Genomic DNA, 23,557 nt, shown 5'->3' on the forward strand with positions numbered 1-23,557 from the left:
TAAATTTGGGAAAAGAAAATTATGTGGTTTTAGCAGAAAAGGCATAAAGGATTAAGTAAAAATGAATTGTTGAAAGAGAGAATGTAAAATTATAATATGTTAAGACAAATTATTAGGATAAAAACAAAGCTGGAAGGATTTGCTGGAATATCTATTGAATTAGAATACAAAAATGGGAGGCGTGAGGAAGTCAAGGAAATAAGTGAATGTAAGTAAGTGAGTTAAAGGTTGGACTTGTTGTTTATCCCTTTTCTTTTTTCTGTTTTTGCTTATATGCACTGTTTTTTCTTTTTCTTTTTTATTGTTTATTGTGTTTTTTATTTTTTGTAACCTTTAAAATCTTAATAAAACTTTATTATAAAAAAAGAAGAAGCTCCCCTTCCCTCTGGTCTCCCAGAACCAGGAGAGGCATGAAAAGGGCAGAGAAGTTAGCTTCAAGCAGGCACTGTCTCAGATTGCTTGGGGGAAACTCTGGAGAAACCTTCCGTCTCAGCAACTGCTTCATGGAGGCAATAATTTGCTGAAGATGAGTTGCTGAGCACATTAGGTCTGACACTGCTATGCAGATCCTGTTGTTGATTATAAGAAGCTAACTCTTGTTCGGTGTACGGCTGGCTCGCTCCTGTCACCTGGTAAGGGCTGGGAGAGAAGCTTTCCTGAAACCCCAGAGAGCCATCACTGCCGCACAGTGTGGACAGTGCTGAACTGTTGTTGTTGTTTAGTCGCTTAGTCGTGTCCGACGCTTCGTGACCCCCTGGACCAGAGCACGCCAGGCACCCCTGTCTTCCACTGCCTTCCGCAGTTTGGTCAAACTCATGTTAGCAGCTTTGAGAACACTGTCCCACCATCTCGTCCTCTGTCGTCCCCTTGTGCCCTCCATCTTTCCCAACTTCAGGGTCTTTTCCAGGGAGTCTTCTCTTCTCATGAGGTGGCCAAAGTCTTGGAGCCTCAGCTTCAGGATCTGTCCTTCCTGTGAGCACTCAGGGCTGATTTCCTTCAGAATGGAGAGGTTTGATCTTCTTGCAGTCCACGGGACTCTTAAGAGTCTCCTTCAGCACAATGCTGAACTAGATGGACCAAACGCACCCCATCGTCTCTCGAGACAGACAGGTGCCAACGACAACAACAAGAGGAAGGCAGTTCTCTAGCTGATGTGCTGGGACTGGGAACGGGAAGCTGGTGTACTGGGCCATGAAAACCTCTGTGACCGTCAGAGAGATTTCACCAGCTGCATTGCCCACGCGGCAAACATGTTTTCTTTTAAACTGCTAGGGCAACGCAAAACTTCCCCCTTTCGTTTTTCTTAGAAATGAAAATGTGCAAGCTGTAGAGTTTTAAGTTTGCTGAGCCCAGCGACCCAACCTTTCCGCTGGCGACTTTTGTTCTTGTGACAAAGTCTCGCCGTTTCATCCCCGAGATGTTGAGGTTTCTTTGGGGGGTGGGATGAGGACTCCAATAGATATGTCATTTGCCTCTTTATAAAAGGCGGCCCCTGCATTTTCGTCTTCCTCTTTCATGGAGAAGCACGAGGAGGTTCAAACAAGAAGCTTTCTTTAAATCCTTCAGTGGAGAGAGAGGTAAGATTTGTGTGAGGGGTGCCAAAGTAATTTGGGGGGAAGGCGGGGGCTGGATTAGACTGCCATGCATACCTTTAGGCTCTGTCTGAAGACTAACATCTACTGTCTGCTTCGACCTTAACACAGCCAATTATCATCTTTCCCTGCAAAACAGTGCTGTGAAGTTAGAGAGGATGTTGTTGTTTAGTCGTGTCCGACTCTTTGTGACCCCCTGGACCAGAGCACGCCAGGCACTTCTGTCTTCCACTGCTTCCCGCAGTTTGGTCAAACTCATGCTGGTAGCTTCGAGAACACTGTCCCACCATCTCGTCCTCTGTCATCCCCTTGTGCCCTCCATCTTTCCCAACATCAGGGTCTTTTCCAGGGAGTCTTCTCTCCTCATGAGGTGGCCAAAGTATTGGCCTTCCAGTGAGGACTCAGGGCTGATTTCCTTCAGAATGGAGAGGTTTGTTCTTCTTGCAGTCTATGGGACTCTCAAGAGTCTCCTCCAGCACCATAAGTCAAAAGCATCCATTCTTTGGTGATCAGCCTTCTTTATGGTCCAGCTCTCACTTCCATACATCACTACTGGGAAAACCATAGCTTTTACTATATGGACCTTTGTTGGCAAGGTGATGTCTCTACTTTTTAAGATGCTGTCTAGAGAGGATAGATTTGCAATTAATGCAGCCCTGAATCTCCTGCTTTGTTGTTGTTTTTAAATAAAAATTATCATCCACAGAGTCGCAAAAACAAATTAACCGAAAAAGCCTTGAAAACCAAAAAGCAAAATAAATTGCAGAAACAAAAGCACCAAACTTAATCCATTCCGGAAGTCCATTTGACTTCTGAAATGTTCAAAAACCAAGGTGCAGCTTCTGATTGGTGCAGGCACCCTGGAAACAATAGCCGACAGCTGCATCGGACATTCGGCTTCTGAAAAACGTTCAAAAACTGGAACACTTCCAGGTTTTCGGCGTTTGGGAACCAAGGCATTTGAGAACCCAAGGTACCACTGTACTGAACATGGCAAGGATGGTTCTAGAGAGGTTCTGCTACTGATGTTGCCAGAAGTTTGCCTTAATTTTACTGGCACAGATCCCTAGTCCAGTGGGAACCAGCACTGGGAATTTGGGGAAAGCTGCCGCAGAAGCACAATAGCTAAAATTTCGCCATGGGGATACGGACAGGCCATAGCTCAGCGACAGAGCATCCGCTGGTTCAATCCTCGCTGCCATCTCCTGGAGAGCGGCTGCCTGCCAGTGCAGAAAGTGCTGAGCTCAATGGACCAATGGCAGGGACAGACTCTGGTAATAGGATGCCCCGAAGGGAGTACAAAATTTCCTCCAAAAATATTTCTTATTTTCATTTCATTTCGGTATATTTGCTTTTTTAATGGATCTTCTCAGTAGGTACCTGTAGAAATATAGTGAGTTTTTTAAAAATAAAAAAAGCATTGTTTTTCCTAGACAATGCACAAAAGGGACATTTAAGCTTAAAAGCAAACAGAAAAGCATTGCTTTTTCTTCTGTGACTGAGAAAGTCTGGGCTCGTGTACATGGAATCTTACAGAGGTGGATTTAGGGGAGTACAATACATACATATACATATACATATAAAATATATAATAAATAAATATATATATTTATAAAATTTTCTGTTTTACAATTTGAAGTACTCTTTTTTTCCATCCTTAAGTTTTCCATGACTTCCCTTCCTCTCTTTCCATGGTTCATTTTGCACAACATAAACCCCTGCGTAATTTACATAAACTAAACCATTCAGTATTCCATTATTACATCCATCCAAACTTATTTACACTGTTGAATTTGCCTTAATGATGCCCATGTTTTCAAATAAACACAGCCCCCCCCATATATTTAATAAACGTTTTCCAATCTTCTCCAAATGTATGTTCTTCTTGTTCTCTTATTCTATATCTGTTAGGTCCGCAAGCTGTGCATATTCAATCAGTTTCAGTTGCCATTCTTCTTTGGTTGGGACCTCGCTCGTTTTCCATTTCTGGGCTAACAAAACACGGGCTGCAGTACTGACATATGTAAATAACCTTTTTTGACACCTGGGAATTTCTGTCTGAGTTATTCACCCCCAAAAGAACTCTGCTTTTTGGGGGGAAGTACATTTAAATCTTTTTTTTTCAGTTCGTTATGAATTGTTTCCCAATATTCTTTTACCCTTTCACAGGTCCACCACATATGGCTATATTATTATTCCTATTTTGCACCCTCTTGGCTCAATGACCAATGTAGAAGAACGGCCCGCACTGCCCTAAATCTGGCACTGCCAATCTTCTAACTTGGCACAAGGCAACTGCTTAAGACTCTGGGCATTGCTTTCCTAGATAAAAAACATGCTTCCGATCTCGGCGATGGCACTGACCGGACTGGTCCTGCTGAGGACTGTCAGCGCAGCGCAGGATCCGACCCTGGACAAAGCCTGGGGAGACTGGAAGAGAGCCCATTCTAAAGAATACAGCGAGGTGAGTTTTCTCTGGCAAAACTAAGACAGGCAGTATCCTCGCGCTTCTGAAATTCCAGCACCTTTGGAATTCGTGTGCCCCAAGCATGTGCAGAGTGCCATTCCAGAGAAGAAGAAGAAGAAGGGGTAGGGGAAGGGGAAGAATTTCTTATTTATACCCTGCCCATCTGGCTGGGTTTCCCCAGCCACTCTGTGCGGCTTCAAGCAGAATATTAAAATACAATGATTCAACAAATATTTAAAGCTTCCCTAAACAGGGCTGCCTTCAGATGCCTTCTAAACATCAGATAGTTGTTTGTTTCCTTGAGATCTGATGGGAGGGCGTTCCACAGGGAGGGTGCCACCACCAAGAAGGCCCTCTGCCTGGTTCCCTGTAAATTCACTTCTCGCAGGGAGGGAACCACCAGAAGGCCCTCGGAGTTGGACCTCATTGTGGGGGTGGATGGGGGTGGAGACACTCCTTCAGATATACTGGGCTGAGGTCGTTTTAAAGGTCAGCACCAACACTTTGAATTGTGCCCAGAAACGTACTGGGAGCCAATGTAGATCTTTCATGGCCGGTGTTATATGGTCTCGGCGGCCACTCCCAGTCACCAATCTAGCTGCTGCATTCTGGATTAGTTGAAGTTTCTGGGTCACCTTCAAAGGTAGCCCCACGTAGAGCGCATTGCAGTAGTCCAAGTGGGAGATAACCAGAGCATGCACCACTCTGGCGAGACAGTCCGCGGGCAGGGAGAGTCTCACCCTGCGTACCAGATGGAGCTGGTAGACAGCTGCCCTGGATACAGAATTGACCTGTGCCTCCATGGACAGCTGTGAGTCCAAAACGACTCCCAGGCTGTGCAGCTGGTCCTTCAGGGGCACAGTTACCCCATTCAGGACCAGGGAGTCCCCCACACCTGCCCGCCCCCTGTCCCCCCAAAACAGTACTCCTTTCTTGTCAGGATTCAACCTCAATCCGTTAGCAGCCATCCATCCTCCAACTGCCTCCAGACTCTCACACAGGACCTTCACCATCTTGTGCTTTAAAAGAGAGGTAGAACAAGACACAAGGGGAAAGCAGCTCTCTGTATTGGCATAGGAAATGCTTTTCCGGCTCTGTAGAAGTCACAATCTGATACAGGTCTACTCAAAAGTAACTCGGTAAGGCTTAACCCCAGGGAAGAAAGTATTTCTTCAGACTGCACATATCAGGAAGTAGAACCAGCCACCAACTTGCATACATTCCAACATTTATCCAATGAATATAGGGATAATAATAATAATAATAATAATAATAATAATAATAATAATAATAATAATTTATTATTTGTACCCCGCCCATCTGGCTGGGTTTCCCCAGCCACTCTGGGCGGCTTCCAACAGAGATGAAAAATACACTAAAATGTCACATATTAAAAACTTCCCTGAAGAGGGCTGCCTTAAGATGTCTTCTGAATGTCAGGTAGTTGTTTATCGCTTTGACATCTGCTGGAAGGGTGTTCCACAGGGCGGGCGCCACTACCGAGAAGGCCCTCTGCCTGGTTCCCTATAGCTTTGCTTCTCGCAATGAGGGAACCGCCAGAAGGCCCTCGGCGCTGGACCTCAGCGTCCGGGCAGAACGATGGGTACTTAAGTACTTAATTCATTGCAGAGGTCCGTTCTTAACCTGAAACTGTTCTTAACCTGAAGCACCACTTTAGCTAATGGGGCCTCCTGATGCTGCCGCGCCGCCGGAGCAAGATTTCTGTTCTCATCCTGAAGCAAAGTTCTTAACCTGAAGCACTATTTCTGGCTTAGTGGAGTGTGTAACCTGAAGCGTATGTAACCCGAAGCGTATGTAACCCGAGGTACGATAATAATAATAATAATAATAATAATAATAATAATAATAGTTATTTTATTTATACTCTGCCCATCAGACTGGGTTGCCCCAGCCACTCTGGGTGGCTTCCAACACACACACACACATGTGTATATATATATATATATACACACACATTAAACATTAAAAAATCCGTCCCTATCCAGGGCTGCCTTCAGGTGTCTTCCAAAGGTTGAATCATGCATGTTTACACCCGCTTTTCTCGAATGAGTCTATTTCTGTACACGCCGGTTGTTTGGAGAGTTGCATTGCCGAAATTCAGGGAAGTGGAAATTTTGCAGGACAGCAGAGTTTCGGTTCACATCTCAATTTGAGAAGTGCAAATGAGCCAGTTTCCTCATTAAAGTGCGTCAAATTCCCCCTCCATCTCTGCTACTAACACTACTTCTTGAGAGGAGGGGAGAATTCAAGGGCCATATCGATTCGAAACTCTTTCTTTCTTGTTTGGCGCTCCCTCGTAGCTGAGTAAGATTGTCTTCCATGAACACAGTCTTAACAGTGAGTCCGTAATTTTGGATCCCCACGTCCTTCCACAGTGGGATGTATGTTTCTGGGTGGGAGTTGATCATGGTGTGGATTTGCCAAGCGTGCCTTCCTCTTAGCACGTTTCTCCCTTGCGTCCTGAGTTCGAGTGTCTTCAAAGCCCACGACACCTTTGGTCAAGGCTGTTCTCCAACTGGAGCACTTGCAGGCCAATGTTTCCCGGTTGTTGATGTTTATGCTACATTTTTAAATATTTGCCTTGAGACAGTCTTTAAACCTCTCCCATTCACTTAAATCTCCCTTTGTGTAGAGATTTCCAAAAGGGATACATGACAAATCTGAAGAATCATGAATCGTGTAGGCTTTTTATGTTGGCCAGATTTAACATGTTTCCCTCGGTGGTAGTGAGAGGAAGATATTTAGCTATCCCAGAATCTGAGCGTCTCTGCAAATGCAGGAAAAAGGAACTCGATTCTCTAGAACATATATTCTTCTCCTGTGATTTTGGCAGTTATGCCAGAATACAATTATATGAGGCCCTAAAATTCAATAAACAGATTTGTACTCAACCAACGGTCCAGGACATGCTGGCGGACAGCGATGATCAAATTACTATAATAGTGGCCGAATTTTTAAGAGCTGTCCATGATGAAAGAAGGGGCCATGATAAAGAGACTTAGTGGTTTTTAGTGGTAGGTGACGTTGCTGTGTTGTATTATTATTTTATATTAAATTGTATTATATTATTCATGTACATTGATTAATTTCTGGGAGTTAAGAATAGGATTAGGATAAATTGTGTTTGCTGTACCCGTATTTTATACAGTTTGTATATGTTGTTTGTCATTGTGTGGTGTGCTATGCCTAATAAAGGATTTTGAAAAAACCCAAAACAAAACAGTCTTTAAACCTCTTTTGTTGACCAGCAGCATTACGCTCTCCATTTTTAAGTTCGGAATAGAGTACAGTGGTACCTCAGGTTACATACGCTTCAGGTTACATACGCTTCAGGTTACAGACTCCGCTAACCCAGAAATAGTGCTTCAGGTTAAGAACTTTGCTACAGGATGAGAACAGAAATCGGGCTCCGGCGGTGCGACGGCACCAGGAGGCCCCATTAGCTAAAGTGGTGCTTCAGGTTAAGAACAGTTTCAGGTTAAGTACGGACCTCCGGAACGAATTAAGTACTTAATCTGAGGTACCACTGTAGTTGCTTTGGAAGACGATCATCAGGCATCCGCACAACATGGCCAGTCCAACAAAGTTGATGTTGAAGAATCATTGCTTCAACACGGGTGATCTTTGCTTCTTCCAGTACACTGACATCAGTTCACCTGTCTTCCCAAGTGACATGTAAAAATTTTCAGAGACACCGTTGATGGAACTTTTCGAGGAGTTGGAGATAGCGTTTGTAAGTGGCCCATGTTTCACAAGCATACAGTGAAGTTGGTAGTGCAACAGCTTTGTAAACAAGCATTTGGGTGTCCCTGCAAATGTCCTGGGTCCTCAAACACTCTGCACTTCAATCGGGAGAAAGCTGCGCTCGCAGAGCTCAGGCAATGCTGGATTTTTATTTTTATTTTAAAGATTTGTATTAAAATTTTACAGGTTACATAAATAATAAAAAAATAACAACAGAAAAACACCCAATTAAAAAAACAAGTCACTTCAGAGAAAAAAGATAAAAAATGGAAAGCAGACAACAACAAAAAAAGATGCATAGAATCAAGAAAAAAAAGAACAAATCAAACCTTTACATGACTTACTTTCTTTAACTTATTTCCTTGACCTCCTAACACCTCCCCTCTTTGTATTCTGGTTCAGTTAGATATTTCAGCAAATCCTTCCTCTTTGTTTTTATCCTAATAATTTATCTTAATATACTGTAATTTAACATTCTCTTCTTTCACCAATTAATCATCCATTTTTACTTTATTTAATCTTATTTCTCATTGAAACTAATATCTTATTTCTCATTGAAACTAATATATTGAACTTAATCTCTTAAGACATTTCCCCTAGGGTCATAAAAATTTCATTCCACGATTTTTCCATTTCTCATTAATTTTTTTTTTTTAAATCTCCATATATACACTTTAAATTCCCAATTTCTTTCCACCGTCTCCCCTCCCCGGTCCTGGCCCCTGCCGTCAGTTCCATCAACCTCCCAGCGTCCATCAACCTGGAGATCTGATATCTGAGGCTCTTAACTCTTCTTCATTTCCCTTCTGCCGATCTTCTTGATAATCTTTGGTGCTAAAAAGCAGATCTCGGGGGGGCTCCAACCCAACGATGCTTATATTCCTTCTTGACAAGTCTGCCAGGTTTCCATAATTAAAGCTAGGGCCCATAAAGTATTCCAAACCTTGTTTCACAATTCTTCCAAGTCCAAAGGCCCCCGAAGCTCCAATCTCCTCCTGGCTCAAATTCATATTCCAAAAGTCAGTTGATCCCTGCATAAAGGGATCTCTCCACTTTTCCTTTTCCAGATCAGGCCAGGCACCCATCTTCAAAGGCAATGCTGGATTTTGGCAAGCCCACTCGCCACGACGAGGTGATGATCCAGCGAGTGAGTCCAAACTCTTTATCGGGTTCCTTGCAGGAGGAAGAACTTTTCCGGAGGGCTGTGTGGGAGAAGAATCTACAGATGATTGAAGAGCACAACTTAGAGGCTTCCCGGGGGATGCACACCTATGAGCTGGGCATGAATCACCTTGGTGACTTGGTACGTGGTCCATTGTGGGGGTCAGGTGGGATTGCTATGAGGAATTATGAAAATATGGAGCAAGCCATTGTGTCAATCATTTGACATGATTTCTGATTGAATCCCACAAAGCTCTGCCATTTTCTTTCTCTGCCTGACAGACACATATAAGCATTCTAAAAACACAGACTGGTTGCTTCACCAGGCATCCTGAGCCATAAAGATAGTAGGTAACTTGATGTAGATTTTGTTAATCTTTAGGTAGACCTTAAGGGCCAGGAAGAAAGTTCACAAGGAGATGGTAAATACTATCTTTCATTGCCATCCTTCCTTTCCTGTTTATGACCTCTGGGATTTGCTAAATGCATTCCGCATTCCTCCTTCATTCCTGTTTTTATTTACCTGGACATGTAAAGTAAATGTAAAGGGACCCCTGACCATTAGGTCCAGTTGTGACCGACTCTGGGGTTGCGCGCTCATCTCACTTTACTGGCCGAGGGAGCCGGCGTCCAGCTTCCAGGTCATGTGGCCAGCAGGACTAAGCCGCTTCTGGCGAACCAGAGCAGCACATAGAAACGCCGTTTACCTTCCTGCCGGAGTGGTACCTATTTATCTACTTGCACTTTTGACGTGCTTTCAAACTGCTAGGTTGGCAGGAGCAGGGACCGAGCAACGGGAGCTCACCCCGTCGCGGGGATTCGAACCACTGACCTTCTGATCGGCAAGTCCTAGGCTCTGTGGTTTAACCCACAGCGCCACCCGCGCCTGGAGATGTATGCATGCTCAAAGTAGTCTTTGTAGTTAAAAGGATTTCAAAAGGATTTCTCTGATCTAACTTTGTACCCACGTGGTAGGTTTTTTTTTAAAATGCTCAGAGGAAATCTGATTGGTTCCTACAAGTGCTATGCTATAAGTTCTTTTGTTAATACAGTGGTGCCTCGCAAGACGAAATTAATTCGTTCCGTGAGTCTCTTCGTCTTGCGGTTTTTTCGTCTTGCGAAGCACCCCTATCAGCGGCTTAGTGGCTTAGCGCTATTAGCGGCTTAGCGGCTATTAGTGGCTTAGCGGCTAAGCGGCTATTAGCGGCTATTAGCGGCTTAGAAAAAGGGGGGTGAGGGAAAAAACTCGCAAGAACTCGCCCAACGTTTTGTCTTGCGAAGCAAGCCCATAGGGAAATTCGTCTTGCGAAGCACCTCAAAAGACGGAAAACTCTTTCGTCTAGCGAGTTTTTTGTCTTGCGAGGCATTCGTCTTGCGGGGCACCACTGTAAAAGGGACCTGGGCCAGGGTGTGACAGATTATTATTGGCACTCCTCCCAGAGTCTTGCTGGTAAAGGCTCCTGGGTATTTTATTAATCAGGGTCCAAATCCTTCCTTTGCCTTCGGAACACAACAGTCCATACATTGGGCAGACTTTTCTGCATTAATTCCAGATCGGTTGTTTATTGCTGTGGTCAAGCTCCTCTTTGGGGAAGGACAATAGCATCCTCCTTCCATGCATAGAATCATAGAGTTGTAGGGTACATTCTTTCACCTTTGGTGGACATGCCCAAAGATTAAGACCTTCTGGGAGATGATCTATAATGAAATGAAAAAGGTATTTAAATATACCTTCCAGAAGAAACCAGAGGCCTTCCTCTTGGGCATGGTCGGCCAATTGGTGCGAAAGGAGGATAGAACCTTTTTTATGTACGCCACAACAGCAGCAAGAATACTCATCGCAAAGTTTTGGAAAACACAAGATCTACCCACCCGGGAAGAATGGCAGATGAAGGTGATGGAATATATGGAACTGGCTGAGATGACTGGCAGAATCCGGGACCAAGGAGAAGAGTCGGTGGAAGAAGATTGGAAAAAAATTAAAGTTTATCTTCAAAAATATTGTAAAATTAAGGATTGTTCGAAAGATGTTGGGAAAAGAAAATTATGTGGTTTTGGCAGAAATGACATAAAAGATTAAGTAAGAATGAATTGGTGAAAGAGAGAACGTAAAATTATAGTATATTAAGACAAATTATTAAGATAAAAACAAGGTTGGAAGGATTTGCTGAAATAACAATTTGAATTAGAATAGAAAAATGGGAGGTGTGAGGAGGTCAAGGAAATAAGTAAAGGAAAGAAAGCTATGTGAAGGTTCGATTTGTCCTTTTTTTAATTGATTGTATTTTTTCTGTCTTTTTTATTTTTATTTTTCTTTCTTTTTTCTTTTTGTAATCTTTAAAATTTGAATAAATATTTTTTTAAAAAAATAGAATCATAGAGTTGTAGAGGTGCAAAGGACCCCCTGAGTCATCTATTCCAACCCCCTGCAATGCAGGAATCTCAACCAATGCATCCATGGTAGATGGCCACCCAACCTCTGCTTAAAAACCACCACGGAAGGAGAGTCCACCACCTCCCAAGGGAGACCGTTCCACTGTCAAAAAGCTCTTCCTGTCTTCTTGACATTCTTCCTGATGTTTAGCCTTGTTTAGCCCTACAGGATCTGATTTCTTTCCGCAGGGCTCGTAAGACAGAGTTGTTCCGCCTGGCCTTTGGCTTGGAATTGACTTGACTCCCTCCCCCTCTTTCTTTTCTCCTTTTTCCTTCTGTGATGGAACTCCTACTTGGGGACTTCCCTGGCTTTTTTTCTGGCCCATGTAGGACCAGTCTGGATAGTTAGCCTTGGTGAAGACTTGATGTTTTCATCCCCTAAAAGGTTTTTGAGTTTCTGCTGAAATGAGGCTGCATTTTAATGTTGTATTTTAAGTTGTATTTCAATCAATTGTTTTATATGTGGTGTTAGCTGCCCTGAGCCCAGTCTTGGCTGGGGAGGGCGGGGTATAAATAAAATTTATTATTATTGCCAGACTCTCCTTTGGAGAGCCAGTGTGGTGTAGTGGTTAGAGCGGTGCACTCGTAATCTGGTGAACTGGGTTCGCGTCTCGGCTCCTCCACCTGCAGCTGCTGGGTGACCTTGGGCTAGTCACAATTCTTGAAATCTCTCAGCCTCACTCACCTCACAGAGTGTTTGTTGTGGGGAAGGAAGGGAAAGGAGAATATGAGCCACTTTGAGACTCCTTAAAGGGAGTGAAAGGCGGGATATCAAATCCAAACTCTTCTTCTTCTCTTCTTTCTCGTAATTTGAAGCTCGAGTCCCAACCTCCAGAGCAGGAGAAAACAAGCTTGCTCCATCTTCCATGTGACAGCCCTTAAGATATTGGAAGTTGGCGCTCCTATCTCCTCCTAGTCTCCTCTTTTCTGGGCTAAACATACCCACCTCCTTCAAGCGCTCCTCATAAGGCTTAGTTTCCAGACCCTCAATCACCTTCCAGCTTGTCAACATCCTTTAATTGTGGCACTCAAAATTGGATGCAGTATTCCAGGTGTGGTCTGACCAAGACAAACAATAGAGTGGGACTGTTACTTCCCTTGATCCGGACACTAGACTTCTGCTGATGCAGCCTAGAATAGCATTACATATTTACAGGACCGCCTCTCCTGGTCTGCCCCACAGAGGACCTTAAGGTCCATGAATAGTTTAGAGGTCCTGGGCCCTAAGGAAGTTAGATTATCCTCCACCAGGGCCAGGGCCTTCTCAGTGATGGCTCCGACCTGGTAGAATGCTCTGTCCCATGAGACCAGGGCCCTGCAGGATTTAACTTCCTTCCACAGGGCCTGTAAGACAGAGCTATTCTGCCTGGCTTTCAATTTGAACGTAGCCGGATCTTTTATTTCCCTTCCTTCCCTCCCCCTCCCCTTTTTATGAAGATTACTCACTCTGGGATCCCACAGCTAATTTTCCCCTGGTCTCCTCACTGGCCCAAATAGGACTACAGTGGTACCTCGGGTTACATACGCTTCAGGTTACATACGCTTCAAGTTACAGACTCCACTAACCCAGAAATATTACCTCAGGTTAAGAACTTTGCTTCAGTATGAGAACAGAAATCGTGCTCTAGTGGCGCGGCAGCAGCAGGAGGCCCCATTAGCTAAAGTGTTACCTCAGGTTAAGAACAGTTTCAGGTTAAGTACGGACCTCTGGAACAAATTAAGTACTTAACCCGAGGCACCACTGTAATTCAGCCAGCTAGCCCTGGTGATCATCTAATGTTTATTGGATGGATTTTCTCCCTAAATTGATTTTTGAATTCTGAATTTATTGTTATTCACGTTTTATACTGTATTTTATGCTCTTTTTTGCACAAATTAAGTGTTTTAAATTTGTTGTTAGCCGCCCTGAGCCCGGTTTTCTGAACTGGGAAGGGTGGGGTATAAATAATAATTAAAAAATATTTATTATTATTAGCTTTTTTTGCTGCTGCATCACACCGTGGGCTCATGTTAAGCTTTTGGTCCAGTAAGACGCTCTTCTTTGGGAGAAAGAAATCGACTGCTGGCCCCCACCGCTCAGGCCACAAGCCAACAGCATCTGTAAGGGGAGGAAATAAGCTTTGGTGTGGACAGTGGCGTAGCGTGGGGGGTGCAGGGGGGGCCGGCCGCACCGGGCGCAACATCTGGGGTTAGGGCAAATCCACGGGTTAGGGGGCGCAAATTACTTGCCTTGCCCCGGGTGCTGACAACCCACGCTACGCCACTGGGTGTGGACTCTGCTTTCCTTCCCCAGACGCGAGAAGAGTTTAACCAAAAGCTGAACGGCTTCCGTTCGGACATAGCTGAAGAAAATGGTGACGAGGTCCTTTTCGAAGATACCGACGCCTATGAGACACCCAAGCATGTAGACTGGCGCACCAAAGGTTATGTCACCCCCATAAAAGACCAGGTGAGTTGGCAGCAAATTGGGAGTGTTCAACTTGGACCAGGGAGGCTGGGGTTCAAATGCTCTTGCCATGTGTTATCTCCCAGCCTGCCTTACCCTCACAGGGCTTTTGTGCAGAGAGAGAGGAGGAAGGGCCTCATCCTGCAATGGTGCTGGTGCCTGCCCCCCAATACTGTTGTTGTTGTTTAGTCGCTTAGTCATGTCCGACTCTTCGTGACCCCCTGGACCAGAGCACGCCAGGCACTCCTGTCTTCCACTGCCTCCCGCAGTTTGGTCAAACTCATGCTGGTAGCTTCCAGAACACTGTCCCACCATCCCGTCCTTTGTCATCCCCTTCTCCTTGTGCCCTCCATCTTTCCCAACATCAGGGTCTTTCCCAGGGAGTCTTCTCTTCTCATGAGGTGGCCAAAGTCTTGGAGCCTAGCTTCAGGATCTGTCCTTCCAGTGAGCACTCAGGGCTGATTTCCTTCAAAATGGAGAGGTTTGATCTTCTTGCAGTCCATGGGACTCTCAAGAGTCTCCTCCAGCACCAGAATTCAAAAGCATCCATTCTTCAGCGATTAGCCTTCTTTATGGTCCAGCTCTCACTTCCATACATCACTGCTGGGAAAACCATAGCTTTTACTATACGGACCTTTGTTGGCAATACAAAGGTCCGTATAGTTATACAAAGGTCCGTATAGTCCCCAATACTAGATATTCCTAATTCTCAGCTGGCCTTCCCAGCTGGTGGTCTCAGTCTTGCAAGGGCTTCCTTTGTGCCTAGCATTGAGTGTCCACAAATGTCTAGTTTCCACTGTTTAGAACAAGCACTTTAAATGGATTTATAACTTCCAAGGTGATTGTGTTTTCTGCTGAACAGACTGGTGTTGGAGAGAGCGTGAGCACAAAAAGGTTAATAGACAAAAAATAATAATAATAATAGTGTGCTCTTGGGAATCAAAGCACCTTCTATAATTCTATCGACCAAAACTTTTAATATACCAATTCTAGTATAATGTTAAGTTTCCTACAAAAGGACTGTAGTATGTTCCCTATAAGCTCATTCGAATGTTTAACTAACTTCCCCTAAAACCTTCGTGGCGGCATTGAGAGGATGCACTGACGCCGTATGTTTAAAGTCTGAATTGAGATCAATCTTAACCTGTCATGGCCAGCTGATTAGTGGAAAAAATGCTATTCATCCATCCATCAGGAGTTGTGAACAGTTCTGCAAAGCCAATATCAATGTTGTTGTTGTTTAGTCGTTTAGTCATGTCCGCCTCTTCGTGACCCCCTGGACCAGAGCACGCCAGGCCCTCCTGTCTTCCACTGCCTCCCGCAGTTTGGTCAAACTCATGCTGGTCCCTTCGAGAACACTGTCCCACCATCTCGTCCTCTGTCGTCACCTTCTCCTTGCGCCCTCCATCTTTCCCAGCATCAGGGTCTTTTCCAGGGAGTCTTCTCTTCTCACGAGGTGGCCAAAGTCTTGGAGCTTCAGCTTCAGGATCTGTCCTTCCAGTGAGCACTCAGGGCTGATTTCCTTCAGAATGGAGAGGTTTGATCTTCTTGCAGTCCATGGGACTCTCAAGAGTCTCCTCCAGCACCAGAATTCAAAATCAATAGGGACAGCTAATTGTGAATCTGAGAAATTCACAAATATCCTTTAGTAATCTGAAATAGTAATTTGCGGTATAATTAAGCTGCCCTGGGAGACCAGAAAATTACAGCTTTTATGTATTCAGTGGTCTGTGTTTGCCTGAGCTCCTGTGTTCTGATTCGATACTTGATGTCCAATCACAAAACATTTCAGGATTTGGGCCTCTGCCATTGGCCCTTGAACTCTGCGTCGTGCTTCGCAGCTTGGAAGTTTAGACAGCCAATCACGTTGGGAGTGGGAGTGGCCCGGCATGTATATAAGCAGTTGCTTTGCCCCTGTTTCCCAGTTATGCAGTTCAATAAAGGTTCTTGCTGTTATCACTGTGTCTTGCCTTGTGGGAACCCACTAATAATAGTAGTAATAATAATAATAATAATAATAATAATAATAATAATAATAATAATTTATTTATTTATACCCCGCCCATCTGGCGGAGTCTCCCCTGCCACTCCGGGTGGCTCCCAATCACACATTAAAAACAATACAGAATTAAATATTTAAAACTTCCATAAACAGGGCTGCCTTCAGGTGTCTTTTAAAGATAGGATAACTGCTTATTTCCTTGACATCTGAAGGGAGGGCTTTCCACAGGGCGGGCGCCACTACCGAGAAGGCCCTCTGTCTGGTTCCCTGTAACCTCACGTCTCGCAATGAGGGAACCACCAGAAGGCCCTCGGAGCTGGACCTCAGCGTCCAGGCAGAACGATGGGGGTGGAGACACTCCTTCAGGTATACAGGACCGAGGCCGTTTAGGGCTTTAAAGGTCAGCACCAACACTTTGAATTGTGTTCGGAAACATACTGGGAGCCAATGCAGATCTTTCAGGACCGGTGTTATGTGGTTCCAGCGGCCATTCCCAGTCACCAGTCTAGCTGCTGCATTCTGGATTAATTGCAGTTTCCGAGTCACCTTCAAAGGTAGCCCCACGTAGAGTGCATGGCAGTAGTCCAAGCGGGAGGTAACCAGAGCATGCACCACTCTGGCAAGACAGTCGGCGGGCAGGTAGGGTCATAGCCTGCGTACCAGGTGGAGCTGGTAGACAGCCGCCCTAGACACAGAATTGACCTGTGCCTCCATGGACAGCTGTGAGTCCAGAATGACTCCCAGGCTGCACACCTGGTCCTTCAGGGGCACAGTTACCCCATTCAGGACCTATACTTCAACAGTACCCCAGGAGGGATGGTCCCTAACCCAGATCCCAACCGCTGGATCAAGTAGCTTCCCATTTCCCCTGCAGGGCGATTGTGGGTCTTGCTGGGCGTTCAGCGCCACCGGTGCCCTGGAAGGCTTGCATTATAAGAAGACCCGCAAGCTGGTCTCGCTGAGCGAACAGAACCTCGTCGACTGCTCCTGGAAGCAGGGAAACCAAGGGTGCAATGGAGGGTACATGAACTGGGCCTTCAAGTACGTCTGGCTTAACAAGGGGATCAACTCTGAGAGGAGCTATCCCTACGAGGCCGAGGTAATGTGGGAGCAGGGACCTGCCATTCTGCGACCGCGGGGCGCGGGCCCACGCTCAGCCAAAGCTCACGTCCCCAATGACTTTGTCTTGGCAGGATGGGCCCTGTCGGTTCAACGCCTCCGACCGAGCAGCAACGTGCACTTCTAGGGTCAAGATCCCGAAGAAGAACGAGACAGCCCTGGCGCGAGCTGTGGCAAAGGTGGGCCCCGTTTCCGTCGCGGTGGATGCAAGTACCTTTATGTTCTACAAGTCAGGTAAGTTAACATTTTTCGATAGGAAGATAGGCTGTGCTCCCATCCTTATGTTGTAGCCTTTCAGACCTTTCCCATTGGTTGGGTCTGCGTTGCTCCCGGGAGGGAGGAAGGGAGTCAAGAGACACTGAGGTTGGTTCAGAGAAAGAGTTTATTTCTGCTTTCCGAAGCAGCATAAAGGCACTGTGTGATTGGTTCACAGCAAGCACACTTAAAGAACAGTTAAATACAGCCTATATTCTCTTTAGGTCCCCTTTCCCCCTCCCCAGGAATCCAGCCTCATGAGTCTGTACACCTAAGTTTGCATCCTTGAACATGAATAGAAATTGTTTCTGTACTCTTATCTGGCACTCCTGGCGCCATTCCCGGGGTCTGTGCGTCAGCGTGGTCAGGATAGTTACAACCGGTAAGATAAGTTATGTGCCATCCCGTCTCTACTTGGGACTGACAAGGCCATCTATTACGCCTTCAAGGACTGATAAAGGAGAAGGCTTTGTTTATTCAGCTGGTTTGTGTTATACAGCTCAAGCTAATGCATTTTAGCTAATTAATCCTGAAAGGAAGAATTTGGGAAGTTTTGGGGCCTAATTGGGGTGACTACACAGTCAGGTTTGGGTAACCTGTCCCTTCAATGTCCTGGTGGATCAGATCAGCAATAACTCACAAGATGCCAGTGAAGTTGACTCTTTATTCAAAAAAACAAAACAGCTCAGGACTAGTGAGCACAACAACTCTTCCCAGCAGATGAGGAACTTGCGAGGACTTAAGGCTCCCTAAATCTCCTCCTCAAGTAATCTGAGATTTCTTCGCAGTATCTCTCTTTGCTCCTCCCTCTTCATACCTCTTCTGGTCCTGGGAGACCAGTGTAGAGGGGAGCTGGTTGCAGCAGCTTGACTCAAGGAAGGGAGAGAGGGGCTTTTTCTAGGGACTTGAGCATGCAGCCCTGTCCCCCCACCACCAGGGACGCAGGTGGCACTGTGGGTTAAACCACAGAGCCTAGGACTTGCCAATCAGAAGGTCGGCGGTTCAAATCCCCGCGACGGGGTGAGCCCCTGTTGCTCAGTCCCTGCTCCTGCAAACCTAGCAGTTCAAAAGCACGTCAAAGTGCAAGTAGATAAATAGGTACCGCTCCAGCGGGAAGGTAAACAGCATTTCCATGAGCTGCTCTGGTTCGCCAGAAGCGGCTTAGTCCTGCTGGCCACATGACCCGGAAGCTGTACGCCGGCTCCCTTGACCTATAGCGTGAGATGAGCGCCGCAACCCCAGAGTCGTCTACGACTGGACCTAACGGTCAGGGGTCCCTTTATCTTTTACACCTACCACTACCGGCAACTCTTCCTCCATCAGGAATCTTTCACCACAAGGACTGTGAACAGATGTTGAATCATGGCATGTTGGCAGTTGGCTATGGCACCGTCAAAGGAGATAAGAAGATTAAGGATTATTGGATCCTGAAGAACAGGTGAGAAAGGGTGGCTATGAGGATAGAGGAGAGAAAACCACATAGGTAACACTTAGGTCTTTGGGGCAAAGAGGCAAGATGGAAACGAGGGACATAGAAAGATTCCTGATACCGAGCCAGACCATTGGTCCACCTAGCATACTCAGTACTGCATACACTGACCGGCAGCATCTCTCCGGGACTAATAATAATAATAATAATAATAATAATAATAATAATAATTTATTATTTATTATTTATTATTTATACCCCACCCATCTGGCTGGGTCTCCCCAGCCACTCTGGGTGGCTTCCAACAGAATATTAAAATACCATAATCTATTAAACATTAAAAGCTTCCCTAAACAGGGCTGCCTTCAGATGTCTGGAAGTTGTTTTTCTCTTTGACATCTGGTGGGAGGGCGTTCCACAGGGCGGGCACCACCACCGAGAAGGCCTTCTGCCGGGTTCCCTGTAACCCCACTTCTTACAGTGAGGGAACCGCCAGAAGGCCCTCAGAGCTGGACCTCAGTGTCCAGGCAGAACGATGAGGGTGGAGATGCTCCTTTGGGGATACTGGGTCGAGGCCGTTTAGGGCTTTAAAGGTCAGCACCAACACTTTGAATGGTGCTTAGAAATGTACTGGGAGCCAGTGTAGTCTTTCAAGACTGATGTTATGTGGTCTCGGCGGCCGCTCCCAGTCATCAGTCTAGCTGCCGCATTCTGGATTAGTTGTAGTTCCTGAGTCACCTTCAAAGGTAGCCCCACGTAGAGCGCATTGCAGTAGTCTAAGCAGGTGATAACCAGAGCATGCACCACTCTGGCGAGACAGTCTGCAGGCAGGTAGGCTCCAGGCAGGTGTCTTTTGCAACTCTCTGCTGGGGATTGAACCTGGCATGTTTACCACCTCTACCACCTTCCCCCTAAAAGCAAAGGATTTCAGCCTCTATGGTTCTAAGTCAAGGGCAGAAACAGATGGACACTTGTCCACCTAGCACAGTATTGTCCAGACAGCTACAATAAATAAACCTACCATTAATATTATGGACTGGTCATTTCTTTGTCAAGAGGGCAAACAGGCAAATTAAGCAAGGGATCAAATACTCCCCCCCCCCCGTCACTGTACATGGTTTTTGTTCCTTTCTGCCGGTTTCAAATAAAAATCCGAAAGGCCGCCCTGTATTTTAAAAAGGCGGGATGAATGGAAACCGCATATATACAGTGAGGAAAGAAAGTATTTGATCCCCTGCTAAATTTTGCCCGTTTGCCCTCTGACGAAGAAATGACCAGTCCATAATTTTAATGATGTGTGCAAACCTGGTGGGAACATCTACAGGGAACATCTGACCTCTGTAATTGCCAACAAGGGTTTTGCCACCAAGTACTAAGTCATCTTTTGCAAAGGGATCAAATATTTTTCGCTCTATAAGGCGCACCAGACCATAAGACGCACCTAGTTTTTGGAGGAGGAAAACAAGAAAAAAAATATTCTGAATCTCAGAAGCCAGAACAGCAAGAGGGATCTCTGCGCAGTGAAAGCAGCGATCCCTCTTGCTGTTCTGGCTTCTGGGATAGCTGCGCAGCCTGCATTTGTTCCATAAGACGCACACACATTTCCCCTTGCTTTTTAGGAGGGGAAAAGTGAGTCTTATAGAGCAAAAAATATGGTATTTCACTCATTATAATGCACATCAATCTCTTGACTTTTATCTTCTGGGTTTCTGGGGGGGGGGGTTCCTGTTGTCATTCTGTCTCTCACAGCTACAATAAACCTACCTTTAAAATTATGGACTGGCCATTTCTTCGTCAAAAGGGCAAACGGGCAAATTTAGCAGGGGATCAAATATTTCCCCGCCCCCTCACTGTAGTTAAGAGCCCGAAGCCCTAACGAACAAGAAATGCTTTGGCCTGGTACCAAAAGTTATGTGATGGTGGTGGAGAGAATTCTGGGAACTGTAGTTTTTTCAAAGGGTGCTGGGAACCGTCACTCTGCGAGGGGTCTCCTTAACAACTCTTCAGCACCCTTAAAAAAACCCACAGTTCCCAGGATCCTTTGGGGGAAGCCTTGACGGCCTGAAGTGGTGCTTTAAATGTGTGGTGAACTTCTTGGGAGTTGCAGCGCCACTTGCTTGCGTAGCCCTGCCTCCTTCATTTGCATATCCCTACCCCTTCATCTCGGGACGTGGGTGGCGCTGTGGGTTAAACCACAGAGCCTAGGACTTGCTGATCAGAAGGTTAGCAGTTCGAATCCCAGCGACGGGGTGAGCTCCCGTTGCTCGGTCCCTGCTCCTGCCAACCTAGCAGTTCGAAAGCACATCAAAGCGCAAGTAGATAAATAGGTACCACTCTGGTGGGAAGGTAAACAGCGTTTCCATGCACTGCTCTGGTTCGCCAGAAGTGGCTTAGTCATGCTGGCCACATGACCCGGAAGCTGTACGTCGGCTCCCTCGGCCAATAAAGCGAGATGAGTGCCGCAACCCCAAAGTCGGCCACAACGGGACCTAATGGCCAGGGGTCCCTTTACCTTTACCCCTTCATCTGCATAGCGGCACCCAGACTCCTGTTAGACTTATCACCCCGCTGGAACAATTTGTTGCAGAGGCTCTCACCTGTTCTTCTTACCTTCCCACAGCTGGTCTGAAACGTGGGGTGAAAAGGGCTACATGCGACTTGCCAAAGGCCATCACAATCAATGCGGCATAGCGACTGACGCCAGCTACCCCACTCTGTGACCTGCTGCGTGGGGCCACGATCCCTTCTTCCAGATTATTTCCTTGGTTTCAGGAACGACGAGGAGCCGCCGGTCTGCTTTGAGGCGTCCCAACAGGGCAGGTGTGAAGCTCTGGATGTTCTGCTTGCGAATTTACCCCGAGAGCAAATTATACAGGAAGGCATAACATAACAAAATAAAAAATAAATTCTGCACATATTAAGACAGGCTTGAGTGAATGTGTGTTCTAGAGAGAACCAGTGGCTAGAACCAGTGTTAAACTTCTATTTAAAGAAGAAACCCAGGCAAACCTTTTACAGCTGTTTTAATGGTTTTTAGCATTCATGTTTGGGACGCGGGTGGCGCTGTGGGTTAAACCACAGAGCCTAGGACTTGCTGATCAGAAGGTCGGCGGTTCGAATCCCCGCGACGGAGTGAGCTCCAGTTGCTCGGTCCCTTCTCCTGCCAACCTAGCAGTTCGAAAGCACATCAAAGCGCAAGTAGATAAATAGGTACCACTCTGGCGGGAAGGTAAATGGCGTTTCCATGCACTGCTCTGGTTCGCCAGAAGCGGCTTAGTCATGCTGGCCACATGACCCGGAAGCTGTACGCCGGCTCCCTCGGCCAATAAAGCGAGATGAGTGCCGCAATCCCAGAGTCGGCCATGACTGGACCTAATGGTCAGGGGTCCCCTTTACCTTTAACAGCATCCTTGTTGTGCAGCCGTTAAACTCCCAGTCTTCACAAACTAGGTCAAACTAGGACGAGGCAGTCTGGGGTTCAAATCCTGCATAGGCCATCAAGCTCAATGGGTGACTGTGGGCTACTCCCTCTCTCCTAACCCACCTCACAGGGTTGTTGTGGAGGGAGCTGATGCATGTACTCCCATCTCCTTGGAGGGAAAGATCGGATATACATAATAATAATCATAATAAATTATTTACACTCCGCCCATCTGGCTGGGTTTCCCCAGCCACTCTGGGCGGCTCCCAACAGAATATTAAAAACATGACAAAACATCAAACATTAAAGACTTCCCTAAACAGGGCTGCCGTCAGATGTCTTCTAAAAGTCGGGTAGTCGTTTATCTCTTTGACATCTGGTGGGAGGGCGTTCCACAGGGCAGGTGCCACTACCGAGAAGGCCCTCTGCCTGGTTCCCTGCAACCTCACTTCTCACTGTGATGGAACCGCCAGAAGGCCCTCAGAGCTAGACCTCAGTGTCCGGGTTCAACAGTGGGGGTGGAGACACTCCTTCAGGTATACTGGGCCGTTCAAGGCTTTCAAGGTCAGCACCAACACTTTGAATTGTGCTCGGAAACGTCCTGGGAGCCAATGTAGGTCTTTCAAGACAGGTGTTAAATGGTCTCGGCGGCTGCTCCCATTCGCACAGAGATAAACCAACATAAATTGTCCAAAATAGAAGCAATCATGTCTGAATTGGCTCTCGCTATCTCCAGCCTATACAGGGAGAGGAAGAAAAACAGCTGTCTTTCTGATTGCTTTCCCTGGGTAGCCAAGCTATTCCTTGAGAACACTTTACACCTCCTTATTTCAGCAGCCTTTTTTGAAAGAACATACTGTATATATCCTTTGGAAACAAAACAGTCCATGCAATTTAATTCATTTCTCTGCCAAACGTTCCATCATTTGGAACCCTGCGAACCGTTCTGGTTGCCTTATGTTTAATTTTTATTTTAAAAATTTTGTGTGTGTTTTAAAGTGAAAATCTTCAAATACGGGGCAGGCAGGCATTCGACCTAAATGTACTGTTTTCTACCACCCCTCTTCAGCCTCTAGAACAGGACAGGTAGACGAATCCAAATAAACAATCATCACTAATAATAGCTGATCCTTTGCTATTTTTTTGGGGGGGGGGGCAGAAGAAAACCTTACACACACGCCCAGCCCCCATACATTCAAAGTACATGGATTCCCCAGGAAACTATCTTTTGTTTTGTTTAGTCGTATCCGCCTCTTTGTGACCCCCTAGACCAGAGCACGCCAGGCACTCCTGTCTTCCACTGCCTCCCACAGTTTGGTCAAACTCATGCTGGTAGCTTCGAGAACACTGTCCCACCATCTCGTCCTCTGTCGTCCCCTTCTCCTTGTGCCCTCCATCTTTCCCAGCATCAGGGTCTCTTCCAGGGAGTCTTCTCTTCTCATGAGGTGGCCAAAGTACTGGAGCCTC

At 46.1% G+C, this 23,557-nt stretch overlaps 1 protein-coding gene across 1 annotated transcript; it reads left to right on the forward strand.

Annotated features, from left to right (window-relative positions):
- Nucleotides 1–1,452: 1,452 nt before the first annotated feature.
- LOC309333038 (procathepsin L-like) lies at nt 1,453–21,590 on the forward strand. The gene is made up of 8 exons (XM_081846484.1): nt 1,453–1,577; nt 3,919–4,056; nt 9,005–9,127; nt 13,712–13,867; nt 16,741–16,965; nt 17,060–17,219; nt 18,564–18,678; nt 21,290–21,590. Exons 2-8 carry the CDS (start codon nt 3,928–3,930, stop codon nt 21,387–21,389), a joined length of 1,008 nt encoding a protein of 335 aa, XP_081702610.1. The 5' UTR covers nt 1,453–1,577; nt 3,919–3,927; the 3' UTR covers nt 21,390–21,590.
- The last annotated feature ends 1,967 nt before the right edge of the window (nt 21,591–23,557 follow it).

This window comes from Podarcis erhardii (assembly GCF_964252035.2).
Source record: "Podarcis erhardii genome assembly, chromosome: 18".
Lineage (NCBI taxonomy): Eukaryota > Metazoa > Chordata > Lepidosauria > Squamata > Lacertidae > Podarcis > Podarcis erhardii.